Source organism: Centruroides vittatus, unplaced genomic scaffold (assembly GCF_030686945.1).
Source record: "Centruroides vittatus isolate TY-2023 unplaced genomic scaffold, ASM3068694v2 contig_459, whole genome shotgun sequence".
Classification (NCBI taxonomy): Eukaryota; Metazoa; Arthropoda; class Arachnida; order Scorpiones; family Buthidae; genus Centruroides; species Centruroides vittatus.
This window is the reverse complement of record NW_027122255.1, coordinates 1,706,093-1,728,523: the sequence shown is the minus strand read 5'-3', so window position 1 is coordinate 1,728,523 and position 22,431 is coordinate 1,706,093. Positions and strand designations below refer to the sequence as shown.

The 22,431-nt window shown below is 28.3% G+C and overlaps 1 protein-coding gene and 1 non-coding gene across 2 annotated transcripts in view; both read left to right on the top strand.

The window, feature by feature from the left end:
- Positions 1–22,431, top strand: part of LOC136977425 (leucine-rich repeats and immunoglobulin-like domains protein 2) — a 42,901-nt gene that overhangs the window by 624 nt on the left and 19,846 nt on the right. The window contains exons 2-9 of the mRNA XM_067272907.1: positions 4,969–5,040; positions 10,918–10,989; positions 11,262–11,333; positions 11,730–11,867; positions 14,506–14,649; positions 21,102–21,245; positions 22,144–22,215; positions 22,294–22,365. Of these exons, the coding sequence (XP_067129008.1) occupies positions 4,969–5,040; positions 10,918–10,989; positions 11,262–11,333; positions 11,730–11,867; positions 14,506–14,649; positions 21,102–21,245; positions 22,144–22,215; positions 22,294–22,365 (786 nt within the window). The remainder of the gene's footprint in view (positions 1–4,968; positions 5,041–10,917; positions 10,990–11,261; positions 11,334–11,729; positions 11,868–14,505; positions 14,650–21,101; positions 21,246–22,143; positions 22,216–22,293; positions 22,366–22,431) is intronic.
- On the top strand, positions 7,425–7,552 carry LOC136977504 (U11 spliceosomal RNA). Its single transcript, XR_010881099.1, has one exon. It is a non-coding gene; the product is annotated as a U11 spliceosomal RNA (small nuclear RNA).

Sequence of the window (22,431 nt, the reverse complement as noted above, 5' to 3'; positions counted from 1 at the left end):
GTAAATTGCGATATTTTATCAATTAAGACTTCGAATCTATATTTAAAAGTGTGTTTAGTATAGCAAAAAAGGTTAACGTCGATAAAGCGTCAGTGCGGCTTTTCTACGAGCTGCAATCTATCTTGCAAATTATACAATCGCTCTGGAGTATTTAATTCATAATCTTATTATTAAATATTCCCATTAATGATTTGTGTCCATCTTCGTTTTTTTAGCTTTAACTTTGTTAGTAAATGTAAGGTTTTCTTATCTTCTTATGGGTATATATATATATATATATGAAAGTTTGCGAGTTATTAGTGATGAAAATGGAAATTTTAAATCTTCAATATCCGAGCTAACGATGTTACCAGATGTGCCGTTGTCAAAGCGGGAACATTCGAGGAGTTTTCTTAAATATGTCATCGAATGTTATTTTACATAAATAATGTTTAATGCTATGAATGCATAATTAGTTTTTGTTTTTTTTTCTCCTGATAATTTTCGAAGATAGGAAACTAATTTCACGATTTCCAACGATAACAATAGGGAGATGGGTGTGGTTCATTTGTTAGGGTTCCCAGTTTTGGCAACAAAGTAATGAATGTCGGCTTCCCTCTCTCTTTTTTAGAAATCTGTTCTCGATTTTTTCTCCCTTCCAGACTTCCAGTTGGGTCTATAAGTGTGTCAGCGTAGAGCAGATGCGATTTCTGCACCCATCCCGTGATTTAGAAATGTCAGAATTAACCTTTTGCACCCCTAACATCTTCCTCTCCTTTCGAATCGTCACATAAATTGATTTAAAAATTTCTTTTTTTCCTTAATTTTATAACTTCTAGAATTAACTTTATTTAATAATTTTACAATTTTTATAAATATTTACGTAATGTTTGAGTAATTTCATCCACACGAGAAGCCATTTAGGTGGCATTTAAATATCATATGTGGTTATAGAGAATGGGGATATTATGGGTGCTGCGGTAATTCGGTCAACAACTCGATTGAAACAAGAAAAAAAACATGAGAAAGAAACAAAACCGTGCCGTTTGATTTAAGGGAAAAATTTTCACTCGATCACGTGATTTCGACGTCATGGGTCTGTGAAAAGCATTTACGGTGCTCTTGTGTATCGGGCGTGGTCACGTGCGATTACTTTGCTCTCCGATATAAAGGTACAGAAGAGAATTTTTGTCGAGGAATACGATTTTTATGAATGCAGTTTTTATCCATTAAACTAGTCGAATCGATCGAGAGGCAGAGGAGAGAATCCACGAAATTACAGCGTGCGAAATGCCCTGAAAATTCAACCATTTCGTGTCCATTCTTGAAATAATCAATTGCAGTGTATTTTTAATTTTTTTTTCTTTTGTCCAATGCATTCTCTGGCGGTAGCTTCCGTAGTCTGGTTGCCATAACAACCGAACCACATGGCACGAGGTGTTTACCAGCCCGGGGGTGTGCCGGTCGTTTACCATTCGGGTGTTTAGAGAAGGGACGGCAGAGGATGACGAACCCGAAACTTGTGAAGTATTCTTTCGTCATCGGGTATCGTAATCCTAATGAGTTTCCAGCTTAGTTAAATGAATACCGTTGACAAGTCCAGGTGTCCGGTTTAAAGTGATGGATGGTAGGGGTTCTTGCTTTCAATAAGAGACAACTATTGTACGATTTTGATAAAAGTGGACTCCCCGAAGCTGGTCAGGTGCGTTTGTGTAGGAGCATTCACGAGTTTTCTTCATTCTAGCACAAACTCGAACGGACTTCACACCTGTTTACAATAAATGGATCTTTACATTTTTCGTGGTTGGCAGATAAAAATGAAAACTATTCTCGCTTCTTTCTTGTTTTTCTACATCAGTTTGCTCAATTTGTTAATTTGTATTTCAGTTTTATTTACGTAAAATCTGTCTTCTTTTTACATGTTTTAAGATTTTAAATTATATGGCATATTTCTACCGCTGTTAAAAGACATTTTAAAAATTAATATCATTAATATAAATAACTTTTCAAGTTAGAATGTGATATAACGTTTAAAAATTTAGATATTCTTGATTTTTTTGTAACGTTTTAAAAGATAGAAACTACTTTTACTTTGAATTTCATAAAGGTGCCAAAGCCGAATCTTTTCAGTTTTTATGAACTTTTATGATTTATTTTTGTGAATGAATTATACAGATTTAAGGAAACTGTACATATTTTAATTATTACTTTAATTCAAAATTACGAAATTATTTAAAAAAAACAAATAGTCCTATATCAGTATAATTAATGCACAAAATCCGGTAAAATTATAATAAATTAATTAGGAGCACATGTTTTCCAAATGCTTTCAATTACGAATTTTAATTTAAAAAATTAGTTGGTTTCAAAGAAGTTTTTTCTTTTTTTTTATTTATTAATTCTTAATCGAAATTAGAAAGAAATTCATCTCTTCAATTATTCATTGACAGGATACACTGTTTAATTATTGTTATGTTGCCTTAATTAAGTTTTTCATTATAGCAATTAATTAGAAATCCATATTAACCAATAAATTTCGCTTTTAATTAAGAACTAATTAAGATTTATTATATATATATATATATATATGTGTGTGTGTGTGTGTGTGTGTGTGTGTGTGTGTATGTTTGTATTTATATAATTTGAATGAGATTAGTTGAATTTTTTTATTAATTAATATATAATTAATGAGTCTATTGTTTCTCAGAAGAGCATAACTTTTTTAGAAAACCAGAAAATTAACAACAAAAAATTTTGTAAATTATAAAGTTGTATTTTGTAAATTGTTAAAGTGATGAAAAAATGAATTTTTTTTTAAAATGTATTTTTTCGTATTTTTAAATGAATATTATACTGTATAAAGCAGCAGTTTAAAGTAAAGCAGTGAAATGCTGTATATTGTGTAGAATATAAAGCAGCAGTATAAGGTATGCTGTGATGGCAAATTTTATAATGCTTCCATGTATATAATGTTTAATGTAATAAATGATTATCATTAATTTATGCATAAATTATGCAGATTTAGAATTGGAATTAATCTGTATATGATAGATCTTCATTTTGTAGAACGCATCACATTTATATTATTATTATTTTTTTTTTAGGACCATAATTTATGAAAATTAGTTTTTGTTGATAGTTTTTGTCACAGCTCAGAATTATACCAGTTTATATATAGATGTTTGTAACAAAAGAAGAGGGTTACAAATGTTAAGTTAAAAAAGAAAAGAAAAAAAAAAAAAGAGAAAGTGAGGAGAAAGAAATGCGAATATCGGTTAGCAGGCATTCAGGTATTTCGAATAGAATTTAATTTGCAAACAAGCAACGGAAATCACGAAATTAAGTCTTTTATACTCAATTGAAACGTTCATTTAACGTTGAATTTAAAACATACAAAATAAATTCCTTCTTTAAAATACTTATTTTAAAATTTATATTAAAAAATTAAATGGTTGGATAATAAAATATTAATTGAGGTTGTTTGAAGTACCAATTAAGGCTTTTTTTTTTCCTCTGAAAATTTATATTGTTTTAGCATTTTTTAAAGCTTGAAAGCTTTAAAAAAAGCTTTAAAAAGCTTTTAAAGCTTAAATACTTGAAAATTTTTATTCTATATACTGTAACAGTTTTTCTAATTTTTTGAAATATCTTTAAATTTCAAGAATTTTATTATTATTATTATTGTTAAGTTTAGACTTGTTTAAAAGCTCGTGTTATTGGTATAAAAAATCAGAATAACTTTTTAATTTTTATAGTTTATTAAATACATGAAGTGTTTTTTGTTAATTTTCTCAAATATATAAATTTAATTTACTAATTGTTACATAATTGTTTATAAATTGTGCTTAATGTTTTAAATTTTGCTTAAAATTTAAACCTTATGGTTATAAATCATGCGTCATATTTTGCTTGAAACTGCCTCCGGTAATCAAAATAAAATGGCAATATATTTTTAAAAATAATAAAATTCGAAGATTATTCGTGCAATGTAAACCAATTTTCGAACTAAGTGGAGATTAGATTAGCAATTTATATTCAGCGTTATGTCGGAGAGTCGATGAAAATCGAACAAAATTGGGAGTCTATGTTTACTTAAGAGAAATAGGAGATAAAGCAGAGACCAAAAAAGGTATTCATTCATACATTTGAGAAGTGTGAGCACGTTTGGCTCCAGTAATGCCTGACGAATATTAATCAGACACCACCTAATTCCATTAAAGAAAACGATAGATTTTTCTGATATTAGGACTGTTATTATCTCACCCGTTTATCGAGACGACGTCTAACTAACTAACCCCTTCCTCGATCACTTCTCAGTCATTTCTCAAGTTAGGGCATTAGCCCTTGGCAGGTCATCATTAAGGATCCTTCGTTAATATATTCGCTTTGTGATCAATTGTCATCGCCCCAACAAAAAAATGATATTTTTTAAAAATTATATTTTCTGTTTTAATGAATTACAGTTTAATTCTTTACCTGTTTTTTTAGTTGTCTTTCGCGTTTTTTTTAAATTAATTTCATTATTTTTAAAAATGATTTACATCATCCTTGTAAGCGCTTTATATATTTTGGGTACAGACGTTCTGGAATTAATCTTGTAATTTTATTAACTATAAAAGTATTCTTTATAGTATTAAATATAATACTATAAAGAAATATATAAATTAAGAAACTTTTATTAATTATTCGAGATGTTTTAAGGTCTCTAATATTAAAAGAATATTATGTATTCGTTTATTTTAAAGTATTTTAGAATTTTTATCGTTAAGTTATAAAAATGAGGATTTGATTACATTCGAGACTTTCATAATGCGGATGTTGTGATAATGAATTTTTCAAGGAAGTTGTTAATAATAACATATATATTTAATGAGATAAATTAATATAAAATTGTTCGATTTATTTCTTATATTATGCTAATTTAATAGAATCTCGAAATGTTTAGTGCAACTGTTTTCTAAATTTTTTATTGTATTATTTTCTATGTAGATATCTACAAAGTAACCATCTGACGTCGGTAGCTGATACAGCATTCTCGGACACTCATTCTCTGCATGAAATGTGAGTACGAGTTTTGTTTATTTTTTATTCACTTTGTTTGTTTTACTTAGCGATAGAAAAAATGACGCATAGGTTAACATTCGTTATCATTGCATTTATTGATAAGGATATAGTCTCGTAGGCAGCCATAGAGGTTTTAAAAAAATGTGTATGACAATACCTGACAGGTGAGATCTCACCTACATTCCGCATTTTGTTCGATCCGCAGCGGGGATTGCGATTTATGGAGAGCTAAGGCGCCAGACCCAGTCCACCCTCTTTCCATCTTCCCGGCGGGGAAACCCCTGCGTCTTTTGTAACGTTCCTGCCTCAATAGACATTCTTGCCCTCCCAGTTCTTTCTAAATCACTCCAGTCTGACTCGAACCTGTTTTTCTCCCGTCTTCTCTCCTGTATTGAAAACCATCACAGAATCAAAATGTGCCCGTAGGGTGTACAAGCACAGGAGTTTAGTCTCTTTCCTGTCAGGATTATGTTAATGCTAATTAAGATTTAAAAAAAGAATGATTTTTCCTTCTAAGGCTGTTTCCAGGGGGGAAATTGTTTAATTGTTCTCGTAAAAGAGAGCTCGATTGTTGATAGAAATCACGATTTTCGCACCGTCGAAAAAAGTTCTACTTCTCTGTGGATATCATAGACCCGCATCACGACTTCAGCTCTAACTTTGTATCGAAAATTCATTTTGCTTTAAAATATTTCTTAACATTTGTTAACAAAATCAAATTTCTTCATGTTAATGGTCTCACCGTTAACGTGCTAATTGCCATTAAATTAATAAATATTTAAAAAACTTGTTAATTTAGATGTCATGTTTACTTTGAAAATTGTTTTGTTCTTTTCATATGTATAAACAATGCAATTCCGGTACGGATAGGAAATTCTACTATATCAAAACATATACATACATACACATAAATAGAGAGAAACGTTTAAATATAGAATAATTTTGTTACGTATATAACCGATAAGAAAACGCAAAAATTGTTCCTCACTTTTTAAATTTAAAAAGTCGAATTTTTCGGCATGTCCCTTTTTTTGGGCAATTTAAAGTCAGGCGATAAGACGTTAGAAAAGAGACCCTCGGCTGCGATAAACACCTTTCTGTTGATGCCATTGGCCCGACGTCTTCCACGCAAGGGTTAGGTGCTGGCGCCTAACTGGTATGTGAACGGGCCAAGGTGTGAACACGAGTCCGGTTCACTCGTCACTCAAAGGTCAAGGTTCATCCAGATGGATATCCGATGAGAATACCTTTTTGAGATGCGAATATACATACACACGAGCGCCTATCCCACGCGACGCACCCGTTTCTATGGCGTGATGCGTCCAGGGGAGGTTATTCGCGTTGTCGAGTGTTAATCTTCCCCTTCGTCGAAGAGTGTTACTAGAAAATAGTAGGTGAAAGCAACCCTATCCGTCCTTTAGGGAATAAATCTGGCGAATCATCCACTAGGTTTCTCACCTCGGGTGCGAAAAATACGCTGGATTCTATCAGCGGGGTTTTACTCCATCTATCACTTGTCAAGACATTTAGACGCTTTTTTGGCCCGGAGTAAGAGGCGATGCGCAAAAATTAGCCAACATTGTTGTTCCCGCCATCCCTTTTTCTTTCGACCCCAGTATCGTGAGGGAGTCTGGGTAATTACTCCCACCCGTGATCGTCTCCCGCGTAGACGTCGAAGGTCGACCACTCTCACCTTTAGCAGTCGCGACGGTCTTTGCCACCTTTTCATGTAATGCGTTAAGAACTGGTGTTTGCTCACGTGACTCGCACCTTTCTAAATTTATGAAATGTTAACTTTTTTCTTTTTAAAGACGCAGTTTGCTTCTTTTATAAAGTTATTTTATTAAACACGTTAATTGTTATTGAATTATTTATTACATAAGTGTAAATTAAGCGTTATAAGTTTTATTATTTGTTTTAATATATATTATACATATATAAAGATCAATTTCCTGGCATTCACCCGATATGCGCTCAAAAACTGCACTTTATTTTAAGTTTTCAAATTTAAAATTTTCTTACTTTTTAATTTTTTCGGAAAATAAAAGAAAAATATTAAAATTTAAAAAATATAGAAGTATTTCGTTAAAGTGACACTGAACGACGATAAACGGCAAGTCGAAAGCATGCGACTACAACGACGCCGCCATTTTGGAATCGGAAGCGAAGTGAGAGTGAAATAGACCGAATTAGCAAAATTTCGCTTCGGATAACGACTTTTCTAAGAAACTCGTCGACGCACATTGCATAGAATCTCCTACATACGAAAAAGTTTCGAACACGCGAATATCGATTTAAATATTTGGTAAAGTTTTCCGTTGACACCGCAGACAGGAGCGATTGGAAGCGATATAGGTCTGCAAGGAGGGAGTAGTAGCTCTAAAAAGGGTATTTGCTTCTTGATGGTGCGCGGTTCCTCTGGAACTGTGTGGAATCGCCATCTAGAGATTCTGAATACATAATTTTTGTGGTTCAGGAGCTGTTGATTGGCTTAGTCATCGACGCTCCTCATTAATTCTAATCCAAAGAATAGACAGATTATTTATGGCTGTTGGATACTAACGTCGATCGATTCCAATCTGTAAGAAGGATAGACAGAGGGTCCTGCAGAATCTTTCGGTTTTCATTAATCACGTGTCTACCTTTTGTGCACGTGCTCCATAGCGGTTATCTTCCCACGTTTTAGAATCGAATTTAGTAGAATGTTGCTTCGCTCCGTTCGGTTTGGTGATTCTTAATTCACATTTATTATGTATGTGTATTTTTTTTTCTTTTTAAAAGAATAAACTTTTCATGTTTTTCGAATATATAATGAATACTCGTTTGTTAGGAGTTAACGGGATCTTTATTTACAATTTCGTGTTTTTTTAAACTTTTTGTTACGTTTTTCTGTTTAGAATAGAGATCTTTCCATTTTTTTTTTTTGCAATCGAATCCGCAATAAATCATTTGTTCTTGTGGGGTTGTGTTTCTTTCTGAATCGAAAATCTAGTTTTATATTATTTTATTTATTTTATTTTTTTATTTTTATTCTTTTTGAATCTCCAGACTTTCCCATGATTTAAAAAATCGAATCTGTTGTAAATTTTCCGTAAGAAAATGAGTTAGTGATTTTTTTTTAGGTCGAAATTTCCAGCTTATTGTTATATTTCGAGTTTTTTGTTTTTAGCATGACAAGCTTTTCCATATTTTAATATCGAGTCTTTCTTTGTTCTAGAGTGATGGAGCCGCTCTTTATTCAGAATTTCGAGTTTTATATTGTTCTTGGGGTGTTGATGAATTTCACTTTTTTGTTCTTTTTTTTTCCTGAAAGAACAAAGCCAGTGCTCGCTGACTTTTTGTAGCAGTTTGTGTGGGTGATTGAAAGAGGCGCTCGATGGGTGATTTTATGAAAGGTGTGGCTAATCTTTAGAAAGGAAGAGGGGGGAAAAACGAGATTGTGGTTCAATTAAAATTCCGAGGCGAGTTTTCTTTCGTTATTTCTAATGGTTAGCCTTTATTAATATATTTTTATAAAAAGCTTTGCTGATAACGGGTTTAATATGCTTTATCGATTTTATGTAAATTATTTGTGTGATTTATATTAAAGGGGAATGAATTTAATATGATTGCGTATTTAGTGTGGGTTACTTATTCGTACGATGTTCCGAGTGAGGAATTTGCTGACTTCGAACTATTTTATGGAATGTTATTACGAATAAACAGAATAAATCGAAGATAAGATGTCGAGTTACGAAACAATTTTATCTATAAAACTGATTATTATTTTGTTTGATGACAAAATATTTACAGAATCAATAACGTTTCTATAATAGTAACGAAATTTTGAGTGCTTTGTTTTCTAGTCGATTCGACTTGACTACGTTGAGACAACTGAGGCATTTTGGTGGTTGGGGTGATAATGATAAGATGCCACTTTTCCGTTGTCCGTGAGACTTGTTCACACCTTTATTCGCTAGTTGTGATTGAGATAACATGCTTCGTTACTTGACTATGTCGAATCTTATCTGCTTTTTCTCGCGAACTTATTTAACCGCCCACTCCCGTCTAAGATATGTTAAAATTCGTGAAATAGCGTAGTCGAAACATAATGGTGTAGTACGAATCGATCATTTTGAAAGCATTTTTTTAAAATTTAAGAAACACTAATTTGAATATATGTTAGAATTATAATATGTGTAGCCGTGTTTACCTTTATTCAAATTTTATTTGCAGAATTAACAAATTTATAAAATAATCCTAAGTGTATATATTTTTTCTATAATTTTTGATAAAATAATAATAAAATAGAATTGATTTAAATAAATAAAAAATTATATTGTTTCATTGTAGTTCAAAGTCCGATTTCGAAACATTAATCTGATATGCCAAATGTACTTTTCATCTTGCAATTGTCAGATGGATTTACTTTAGGACCTTTTAGTTGCAGCAGATGGCATTATGTTTGATAATTGTTTCGTTGACTCGGTTTCTTCAACCCGATCTCTCGGGGATCATTAGGTCGCACGTGTGTTGAAGCTAAAACTCCGATTACTTTCAGGTGCGACTTTGAAGTATCCGAAGGGTTTAGAAATGCAATCGCTCCGCCTACGATGGGCTGAGATTCAGGGTGTGAAAAGTAGCCGAGACACAATGTCAAGACACTCCCCTGTCACCTGGTGCGTCACATAAATTTAGGCGGTTCTCGTAAAACTGTCCCATTGCTCGTATCCTTATTGCCGGATTGTCCATAATGCCACTTAGATTATCCCAAGATTCTTAATACGCGTTTGTTGTTTTTTTGAATTCCTCTGTGTACTCGCTGATGTAAAATGTCGAAATTCGGTTTATTATGTGGGTTCGAATGAAAAATGCCTGATATTGCTAACGATTCTAGTTACAGGTGTCTGGTGGGTGCGGGTAACGCACGTGCTCAGACAAAAGATAGAAAGCGTCAGGTGTAAATGGCCGTCTCATTACATGTTGAACCTCGCCTCTCCTTCAACTCTGCACGTGTTGTCAAGGTGAATATTTAGTTACTGGGCGGTAACCGTTTCGCCTAACTCAATGCCGGATGTAAAGTTTTTGAAATAAAAAAGAATTAAACCTCCAAAAAGTGAGCTTTAGCACATTTAATAAAAGTTTAATGCTATGTTATCCTATGCAGAAAAGCGTTCTCATCTGTTACCAGTTCGTGGGAAAGGATGAGACGTGTGCCATTCGCATCCTGACATGGTAGTATTTCTCTATTAAATTCTGACAATCACCGGCTAGGAAGATTGGAACCCATGACTCAGTCGTCGAGCTAGAAATTACATTAAGTCGTTAGAATAGACGTAATTGGATTCACTCTCTAAATATCAATCACGATTGGACGGACGGTGTTGCTGCACGAGATGATTACTTTCAATTTGGTCATCACATCCTTCCTCTGGCTAAATAGGAAGTGTGGGCGAAGTAAACCGTCTTTACGGTCATTGTTAAATTTGTTAATGCGAAATGGAATTCATTTATGTCACCGTGAATAAAGTGGGGGACGGTTTAGTTTCAACTAAATTTAATTGTCGTCTTGCCGTTGAATCAGTGTTATGAAATTTAGTGATTGAGAGCCAACCCGGTCTCAATAAAGTGTTATAAGAAAATTGCTTTGCCATATCCTGACTCGAGAATGCTCGAATTTTAATCATTCGCTCTCTTAATTTAACACGCTGTCACGCGTTATTACATTTATTCCTGTCGATAAAAGGATATCCTTTGAATACTTCGGCAATCAATCACGTGATTAGATATGGAAGAAGAATTTCTTAATTTGTTTCAAGATGCAAATTTTATAATTTAAGAAATAAATGATGTACACATACATATTGATAATTAATAAAATTTAACTCATTTCAGAAACTTAAATCACAATCAGATTAGAACTCTTAACACCACGGCATTTCGTCATCTAAACGAATTAGAAATCTTGTAAGTAAAAATATTCTATTATTTAATTAGTCCTTCATTCTATTATTAACTCTGACCTATAACTTTATTTATATATCATGTAATTTTGTAATGTAGTTTTTAATTCCGGTTCTGTAAGGTGATACACCAATTATATTCAAACGTGGAAACATTAAAATAGAGATAACGAATTAGTGCCTCTTATAATCCTTCTTCCTAGAACATTAGCACTTTTTTATGTTCGAAAATGTTGAAATAAATAAAAAATACCTCATAATTTTATTTTATTTTAGGAAAATCGAACACAATCATTTAAGCGATATCCCTGATCTCGGTTATTTACCAAATTTGACGATGTTGTATCTGTAAGTATATTGTCAGTAGTTGGATTAAATTTTATTTATATATAATTCTTTTATAATAAACGGTTCTAAACACCTCTAAAATAAATAATTCCTTCTTAAATTATTTTTTTCTTTAATAAAATCCAATTTTTCAGTTTAAGATGTATTTTTATAGCATTTATTGTAAGAGTATGTATTCCAACTAGTAAGTCTCGATCTCAGAATTTCAGTTCTTTTAATATGCTAGAAGAGTATTCTGTTTTAAAATAGCGTTGGAAAACGTTACGCTATGATAATAACTTTATACATATACACACTTAGGCTACTTTCTTATTAAATACAGACGATATTGGTATACATGTATAGAAGTTTTAAAAGAATTAATTTATGATAATTTAATTTTAATTAATATTTCAGTTCCAACAACGAAATCTTCACGATTAGTAGGACTGCTTTAGAGAACTATCCCAAATTGAAAGTATTACACTTAGGTAATAATAAAATTGTCGACATTCCTACTGGAACCTTTCCGGATCTCATTAAGCTGACCATTTTGTAAGTAATTTTATATTATTATAATAATTTTAAATCTTGAAAACATAATACAAGTTCCCTTTATATCTTATTACGCAGACAAGTCTTTTTTTTTAAATTTTATTCTATTATGATGCCCATTATTTACTCCCCTTTTCCCTATGACGTTATATCGTCATAACAACCGTAGATGTAGCTTTATTCATTTATATTTTCCTTTAGTGATCGTAACTCTTGGCAAGGACATTTCGACCCACGTAGTTGTGCAGGTGTTGGCAGCTGTCCCGTAGACTGCGTGGTGTGATCGCAGCTGGTCTCCTTGTCCGTTTACCTTCGAAACTGTCGTAGAAAGCGCTATTTTTTTCCTTGTTTTTAAATGAACAACTAGATGCGAATACGCGAACGGAACATTTCGAAGCTGGAGCTATAAGTTCTCTCCACTGAAAATACTCCAGTCGATGACGTCAGTTGTTTAACTTCCCGAGCCCTGATGAAATCCTTTGCGCATTGTTGCTACTTATAGTTAGCACTTGTTATTTTTGTTTCCTTTCCCCTATTTCTAATTTGGTGTTTCGGTCCCAGGTGTTAGTACCGGCAACGCTTTGATCGCAACCTACTTACGCAATCTATAAATGACGTATTCTATACTTTATCTCCTGCACCCACTTTTTTTTAAAATGTAAATTATCAGTCTTTTCACACCTTCGTTCATAATTTTTTCCGATTTTTCCTATATTATTTTTTAATAATTGGAAAATTAGAAGTTGTTGAGCTAGACGACATCTGGGCTGAGTCATAACCCTTTCTGTACGTTCCCACCTTTGTGTTTGGAAAGGATTGCAGTTATTGAAGCTTTTGTTAACAACCACCCCATTTTCCCGGTTCTTTTTTTTTTCCTATCTACATATTTTTCTCTCATTTGTGATTTAGAATTGACTTGTAACACCTAACATTAATAATTGCTTGAATTTTAGTAAATTTTCTGGAAAAATAAATTATTATTGGAAGCTTTGAATAGAATGTAACAATTTTAAATTAAACAATTTTTTACAAGAAATACATGAAGCATTCTGTAAAATAGATGTTTCCAAGTTCAATTATAGCTTTATGAATATTATGTAATATTTAAATCTATTCAAATATATAGTTTATATTTTTTTAAAATTACAGAAAGGTTAATGACTAGTACTTTTTTGCTTATGTATAGTTTGCATATGTGAATGTATTAAACTTAATGATTGCTTCTGCATTATCCTAAGATTGACAGATTTTGCTACTATCAAATCAATAGAAATTTGTGCAGTTATAATTCATTTTTTTACTTTCAAAAGAAGCTAAGTAAGTCCATATTAAATTGAAGAAGAAGAAGAAGCTAAGTAAGAATGATTAAATTTCTAGTTTATTTAATAAGAAGATATCGTTAAGCAAATATGTTAATGATGAACAGGTAATTTGTTTTTCAAGTGGAAAAATGTTTGAGCTAGTAATGTGATCTAGTTAATTCTCTTAGAATGCTATAGACATGCTAAAAAAAATTAACTAGAGCTCAATGCACCTAATAGTACACATAATAATAATCACATATACAGTAGACATTTTGCTAAACTTTTTTCCTTTGAGGAGAAGGCAGAAGTTAATTTTTTATTTCTTTATTTACAGATCCAATTATTTGGTTTGTATTTATGAAATAAAAAATAAAATAAAGATTTAGATCTGCTTTTGTTTTACTGGAGTTGTTTAGTGCAGGCCTGGCCAACCCAAATTGTTTCACGGACCACTTTGATCATGTGTAACATTACAGTGAGCCACAATTTAGGCAAACATGCTTTTAAAAAAGTAAAAGAAATACAAAATGAATAAGATTTTATTGTTATACCAAGAGTTCATACTCGCACTTGTGCATTATAACAATGACACATGCAAATTTTCATTTATTTAATTGTTTTGGTATACACATAATGGGAAACAAAAGTTTTAATAAATATATAATATTGCTTAGTGGGCCACACAATTTAACATAATGGGCCACATGCAGTCCGCAGGCCATGGGTTGGCCAGGCCTGGTTTAGTGCTAAGTTTAAACTGTTTTTTTTTTTTTTTGGTGTACTTTTAAATTTATCTAAATCAATACAAACACACGTAGTAATAATTGCTTATTTTATTTAAATGTTTTAAAATGCAGAATATGTATTTTTGAGTTTGTAATAAAAATGTTTAACAAAAATTATAGAGTGATTGACTAGAATAATTTAAATATATATTTATATATATATCAATGGATATTAGTATAATGAAATGTATGTAAAGGAAAAATAGTCATGTGTTAATATATAAACAGTTTTCCTTTTAGAAGAATTTAAAAATAAAATAGCTATACTTAATTATATTTATTTGAATAATAAAGTTCATTTTTTAGAAAATATAATTTCTAAGACTAATCAAAATAAATAAATAAATAGTGTTTAGTGTTCTTTATAATTGATAATATACTATTAAAATAAAATTTATTAAAATATATTTTTTCTACTATTAAAAACTTGTCAGTAAAATAATATACAATTTTATAAATAGTATAAATATAAGTTCTGTAGTTTCATATTTATTTTATATATTTAAAGTTCAGGCTATTTATTAAATCAATATTATTTTATTTTTACAGACAACTTAATAACAACAGGATTGTCAGTCTAGAAAAAGGATGTTTGGATAATTTAACTTCATTAGAATCACTTAGGTTAGACAAAAATCGTTTGGGTGAAATACCAAAATTTCTGTTTCGGAAACTTGTATCTCTGAAGACTTTGTAAGTTGATTTTTAAAAAATTTTCTTCTAATGATATAAAAATTTTGACAGTCATAATTACATTATACTTTAATTTTTTTAAAATATGCATTAGATATAATTTATAGATATAATAATCTAATTTAAAAATTTTAAAATAAATATTAAAAAATAAATTTACTTTAAATGAAATCTATTTCTTATTTAATATTTGAGATAAACATAGCTCATTTTTTCATGTTAATATACAAATATTGTAAAGTATATAAAATTATAAATTTATTTACATATATAAATACATAGCCAAACAATTTTCCTTAAATACTCAGCTATAAACCCACTAATTTTAATAGTTAATACTGAGTAATTTGCTACTAGAAATAGGTGTTAGGTATCATCTCTTATCTAAATTAATAATTATAATTTAAAAATAATTTAGAATCTTATGGGAGAAAAGAATTATCCCAGAGTGGGGTTTGAACCCACAACCTTTACTTGCCATCCATGCAGTGTGTTTGCCAGTTGTGCCACCCCAGACCCCAAGCAAGCCTAGTATTAATTATTAAAATTAGCAAATTTATAGCCCAAGTATTTAAGGCAATCGTTTGCCTATATATAGTGAAACAATTATATAATATATATATTTATTGGGCTCTTTGGGTCGTTTAATATACTTATTTACATATACTTTATGATTTTTAGAAATCAAAAAATTTATTAATAAGGTAATTCTTAAAGTAAAGCAAAGTAGCTATAAAATATATATATATATATTTTATATATATATATTCTATATCTGATTTGATTATTTATCAATACACATCTCTGTATCAAAATAATCAACTTAATGATTTATAGTTATATGAATAAAGTGAAATAAAATTAAAATTTTCAGTTAACAATGATTACAATATTGAAAAGTCTAACTTTAAAAAATTTTTCTTCTGATTATATCAATATACAGTAGAGAGTCGTTTATCTGAATCAATTGGGGATTGGGGTTGTTTGGATAACAGATTATGTACGAAAAAACATATTAACCTGTCCGATGTTGAAATTTTTCTCTATTGTGTGTTGCTTCATGTTGAATTTTCATCGATTTTAAGCCTAACGAAAATTTTTATTATAATAATCGAGGCTATTGTATCATTAAAAATTATTTCTTTATTTTGTACAAACAAAATAAATATATTGAAAAATATAAAAACATAAAAATTATACTTTAGAAGTAAATCTAGTATCAAAAAAGTTCGATTCAGCACAACACAGTCAGACTGGAAAGCGTTCGGATAACTGGTGTTCGGATTAACGACTCTCTACTGTAAAGGCAATCTATAGGGAGTAAAGAAGTAAATGATAGAATATAAGATGAAAATAAAAGCATTATTTAATGAATTGTAATTGCTAGAATTGACAGAAATATGTAGATATATCTGTTTCCCCCCCTTATAAATAAAGAGAAATATATCAATTTTGAAATCTTGTAGTTTCGAGAATCTATTATAAAATTAATTTTCTTAATTTAATATACAGCAAGTCTTCCCTTAACATTGTGGATATGTTCTTGGAAACTGATGTTAAATGAAACAATGTATAATGAAACCAATTTTATCATAGGCTAAACCATTTAAACAAGATATAATTTGGTTAATATTATTCTAATTGGGATTGTGTTTGCAAACTCCAGCATTTATTTCCCACTTCATAGAAAAATTTTACTGTTTATAAAGAAAATTCAACAACGATAACTGTAAATGATTACAAATGTACTTGTATCTTTTCTCAATGTTGTTATAATGAATTGATGTTAAGTGAGAACTTGCTGTATATATTTATTAAAATTTTACAATAATTCATTCTCATTTGTTCTACTATTGAATTTTATTTAAATGTTAGTTTCTTTTTATTAGAGTAATGTGGAGATGCATTATAACTTAATTGAAATATGAGATTAGTTAAATAAAATACAGTGAATTATGATATTGATTTTGCATTATTGAATATACTTGTAGTGAAAATGTTTTATCAAGCTTATAGTTTACTAAATTAATTTTTTCTGTTATTGATAAAATAAAAAATTCATTAAGTGAAATAATTAATACTGAAATTAAGTCTATTTTTATAGATTTCAGGCATGGATATTTATATCGTTATTTTAAATAAGAATTGTACACACTGTAAGCATAATAGTGTGTGTAGTTGCACTTGATTAAATTTAAATAAAATAAATAATAAATTACAAAAACTGGTTATAACAAATATCATTTGTCGTCGTCTTTATCTGAAATTCTTTTGAATTGTGCTAAATATATATTGTATAATTTATAAATTTAAAAAATAAACAGTATATTTTTAGTAATATCATCTTTATACTTTAACAACCTATTTTCATAATTATTTGGAAATTTAATATCAAGTACTTGTAGAATGTTAATGTAGGCATTTTCAAATAAATATTGAAGTTAATATGTTTCACATGATGATGATTTCATTTAATTGGCATGAGTACATCCTGTTAATTTTGTAAATAGTTTAAAATGGATAGTTATAGCAGAGTTTGTAATTGAGACAGTTGTTTATTTCTTTGGACTAGTATTTGTTGTGAGAAAACTCTATGTATAAACTTTCAGTTGGAAAGAATATATTAATATTATAAATACAAGTATTTATAAATTTTATAAATAAGTTGTTTATAGTAGATGTTTAATTTCAATAATACATTGCTTGATCATTTTAAAACATTGATCATTAATTTGAAATAAAGAATCATCCTCTCTATTCACAGAAGTAAATTACAATAGTCATATTGAGAGTATAATATTTAAAAGATTGTTTTTAGAGAAAATTTTTATATAAAACATAACAAAATATGAATTTCTTGTTCTGTATACATTTATTCTTATTACAAATAAAAGGGTATACAGTGTGATCAATATAGAGCATTTAAGACTTAGTGCACAATCCAAAATATCCAATATATTTTATATTTAATCATAAAGGTCTTATTTACTGTTTATTATTCATACATGAATAATTTAATATTTGAATGAGACAAAGTATTTTTGTCAGATTAGGATGATTTGAATTATTAATTTTTGCCACCATAAGGGAAAAATTCGATTTAAAATTAAGCTTTTATTTAAAACTTCAACTTTTATAAACATTAAACAAGAAAAGAAACAGTAACTAACATGAAAAAGACTTAGAAACAGACATATTAAAAGGAGAAAATGTTGGTATTTATTAGTCTTCTTCAAGCCTTTATTATTTAACAAACAATAACTGTAAAAGTAAAATGATATTTTCATAAAATTCAACAAATAAATGTTTTAATAAAATTTTGGATAATGATTTTATTTGAATATACATATATATAACTATTAAAGTTCTGAAAAATAATTTTAAAGAATTTTAAGATTAATTTTTTTTATTGCATCTTAAATATTAGATAAATAGACTGTGTAAACTATATTTAATGATGATAAAATTAATATAATTTTAAAGTTTAATAATATATCTGTTAAAAATAAATTCAGTTTTTGATTTTACATGGAATGATTATTCTTATTATATAATGAAATAATTAGAGAAAATAAACAATTCTACAGAAAAATATATTGTAATAAAATCTCTACAATTATAATGTTATTTCACAATAAAAGTAAGTAATTAAATGCAAAGTTTTTTTTACAAATAAAATATATTATCAATTATTTACAAGTTATTTTTTTTCCTTTTTTATTTAATTTAAAAAATCCAAAAAAGTTATTTACTTAGACATTATGTGAAGTAATTGTACGGTATAATTTATGGTTTTAATAAAATATTTGATCTTATATAATTAACTTCTGATTTATCGAGTTTTAATAAGTACTGTTTAAATTTCAAGAAATCCATTTTCAGTTAAAAATGCCAAATAACTTACTTAAATTAAGTTAATGCATTTATATGATAATCTTAATAATTGTTTTTGTTGTGAAATATAATCAGCTCTGTATGGTGGCCAGATGGTCAAGGCATGAAAAGAACATCACCCTCCCACTCTGAGGACCCAGCTTTAAAGTTTGAAATTTTCATAAGTGGTTTTGACCCAGATATATTTAGTCCATCCTTTACCACTTGTCTGCCCACACTATGATCCTGACTGAATTTGCAATGAATATAGAAAAAAGATTTTCTTTGGGCCTGGAAAATTTGGCTTGGCATATGGCTTGAACCTCCAACTTATTTCTGCTTTATAAGCTGTTTATCTTTAGAATATTCTAAATTAAAGTAATTATTAACATTAGTTCAAGATGGTATCTAATCACTTATCAAATTACATAGTTTCTTTAATTAAAATCTAGTTTAATTGTAGTCTGAGAAAATCTGAAATTTAGATATTTTGTTATTGAAATGTGAGTCTAGTTGTTATGTATATGTATAATATAATTGATTTATTTTATTTTTATTTATTTATTTAGTTAAATATGTACATGAAGTCTCTCTCATTGGAGGAGAAATACAAAATAAAAAATAGAACAATGATTAACATAAATTAAAATTTCTTAAATATTACAGGTTATATTTATACCGTATTTTTGTTTGTAGTTTAGATCTAGATAAAACTAATATATAATCATTGTTCAGTAATATATTTATTCCTCAATGAATTAAATTTTTACATTTTAGAAAAATACCATAATTATTTTTTTGATAACAATTTAGAACTTTATGTAATGTACAAATTAAAATTTGATCAGTACAAAAATGCAATAATAAATTAAATTATCACTTATATACAAGGTGTGACCAAAAAGAAACCAGACTTGATCTATAAAGATTTTAATACTTAACTAATTTAAATCTGGCTGCAATCCCTTAAAAGTAGTCCTCTTCTGCATATATGTAGTAATTCCACTGCTTCTCAAAAGTCTCAAATTCTTGGAAGCCATTGTTTCAAAAATTTCAATCAAACAGAAATTGAATAGTAAAGCAGTTCAGTTTCTGTTTGATTGCACCACATATTTATATTCAATAATTAAATATTGGTAAATAATTATTAATATTATAATTTAATGATGTCATTGATGATAATAAATGCCTGATGTACAGTGAATAATATTTTAATTAGTTAGTGAATTTTATAATATACTTTGTAATATTTGACATTTTAGAATAGTCTTTCTAATATTTTTAATTACTGATAAAGGATTTATTCTATTAATTTTATATAAATATACTAATTAGTTTTTACTTGAATTTAATCATTTTAATTTTATCAATCATAATAAACTGTGACATTGATCATTTTACATTTAGTTTATCTTCTAGTAAATAGGCAGTCTTTAGTTTTCAAACATTTATCTTTCAGACACCTTCCTTTTACTTATACCAAATTGTACTTTCATACATTTTTCAGATGACAAACAGAATTTTTGAACTATCATGTGACAATCAGTGCTTTCTGCCAGTTTTAGTTTTGATAATAAATCTTCATTTTCAGAAATGTTGTCTGTTTTCTGTTTAATCTGTTTTAATATTTTAAATAAGGTTTTATGTATTTTGTTACATTCACTGGAAAAAGCTAAAACTTTCCTACCTTTATAAGATGTTTTTTTTTTCTGAGAACAGAACTACTTTATAATGTGCAACACTATTGCTCAACTTCATAATGTTTGACTTTTATATATATTTTTAAGAAAGAATTATGTCTGAAACTTAAGGACTGTCTGAAATTGTGTTGATAACTCGGCTTGCCAAATGCTTATATCTTTATTAGTTATATGATAAGCCCCAAAAAATTCTATAACAGTGTACAATTTATATGCCAAACAAATTAAGTTTTCTCAAAATTGTTACTATAACATATTTTTAATAATTATGCAACAAAAAATTAAAATGTTGAAATTTCTCACTCCTTAAAAATATATCTCACTGAATATATATTTCCAAATTTAAATATTGACTAATTTGTAATCCAGCAAATAGTTGATCAGAATGTGATATTTATACTAATTTAATAACCTCCAACATGACAGAAGAGGGTGGAATGATCATCATATTACATTCTTTTATCTCGTTGGAACATTTCTAGAACTTCACTTTGAAAGAGAGCTGAGTAAATTGAAGGAAATGGACGTGAAAGAAAAATCTGGCACTCTCTGATTTGTTAACTCATGCTACACTGCTTGGTACTCAGACACTGCACTGTCTAAAAAAAATCACCTAGTTATAAGGTTAAATAGTGATAAGTGTCTTCGTAAAATGTGTACTATTATTTATGATAGATTTATAATTATGCTGATATGATGATTATTAATATATATATATATATATAACACCACAGGAAAAAATGTTTTTGGATGATGGTTAACTTTATTTTGTAATTTTTTTTTCAGTAAATTAGGTTACAATTATTATTGCTTACATTTATTAAGACAAATAAAAAAACATATAATACATATTTAGCTTATATTTTATGTCTTTTTCAGAGATCTGAATCGTAACAGAATACAACAAATTGAAGGACTTATATTTGAACGTTTAAATTCCTTAGAAACTCTTAAAATAAAATATAATAATATCAATCAATTATCTGATGGTGCATTCTTTGGTCTCAATAATATTAAATCTTTGTAAGTAAAAATTAAATTTATTTATAAATTCTGTTTTATTATATTCCTTAATATGTGTTAGATTTCATTATTGATTTGGCTATTTAGTTGTATTGTCCCATTTATTTTCAGCTTATATAATAATTCTAACATTGTTATGTCAAAATTAACAGTTACATTTAGCAATAAATTTCTTTTTTTTCAAAATATCTAAACATGACAATGTTTTCCATTTATATATAATACATATAAAATAAGTAATATTCAACTCAAAAAATAGAAGTATTTGATGCATGCTAACATTTTTGATTTGATTAATGTATAATTTTTTATCAAGAATACAACTTATATAATAGTTGATTGGTTTGAAAAAGAAAATATATTTCTAAAATTATTCAAAATACAAAACAGTGATTACTAACTAAAAATAAGACAAGATAGAGTATTGTATGCTATGTACTGTAATTATTTATTAAAAATCAATTAACTCACTATCAAAAGAAAATATTCTTGCTATTAATTTCATTAAGATTAATAGCTATTTATTTTTGAGTGAAGAACACAAAACATTTATTTTATGCCTCAGATATGTGGTATAGGAGAAAACGAGGTCAAATGTAAATATATAATAAATTACTAAATCAAAAACATATGGATCAGTCACATGTTTTAGATTTAGTGATTTATTATATATTTATAGAAAATATTTTCATCTTTTATACATAAAGTATCTTTGAAATCTGACTAAAAGAATATTATAAATACAGTAAGAAAAATTTGACAAATTGAAATGTTAAATATAATTTTCAGGACATTTGCTTTATTTAAATCAATTAATATTTAAGATTTTGAATTTAAGAAAATTAAAAGTATGTTCTTGGTAAATACAAGTTTATATATATTTCTTTTTTCTTTTTAGACATATTGATCATAACAACATTACAGGAGTTGATAAAAGATGGCTTTATGGTTTATCATCATTACAACATCTGTGAGTCTTAAGAAAACTTTTATATTATTTTAATGATATGAAAATTGAGAGTATTAATTTACTGCTATTTTTATTTAGATCATTAAGTCATAATACAATATCAAAAATAGAGAACTTTAGTTGGGAATTCTGTAAGCAGCTTAAAGAACTGTAAGTAATTTAATAATTATTTCCAATATTTTAATGTAATTTTATTGATTTAATGATAATTCATAA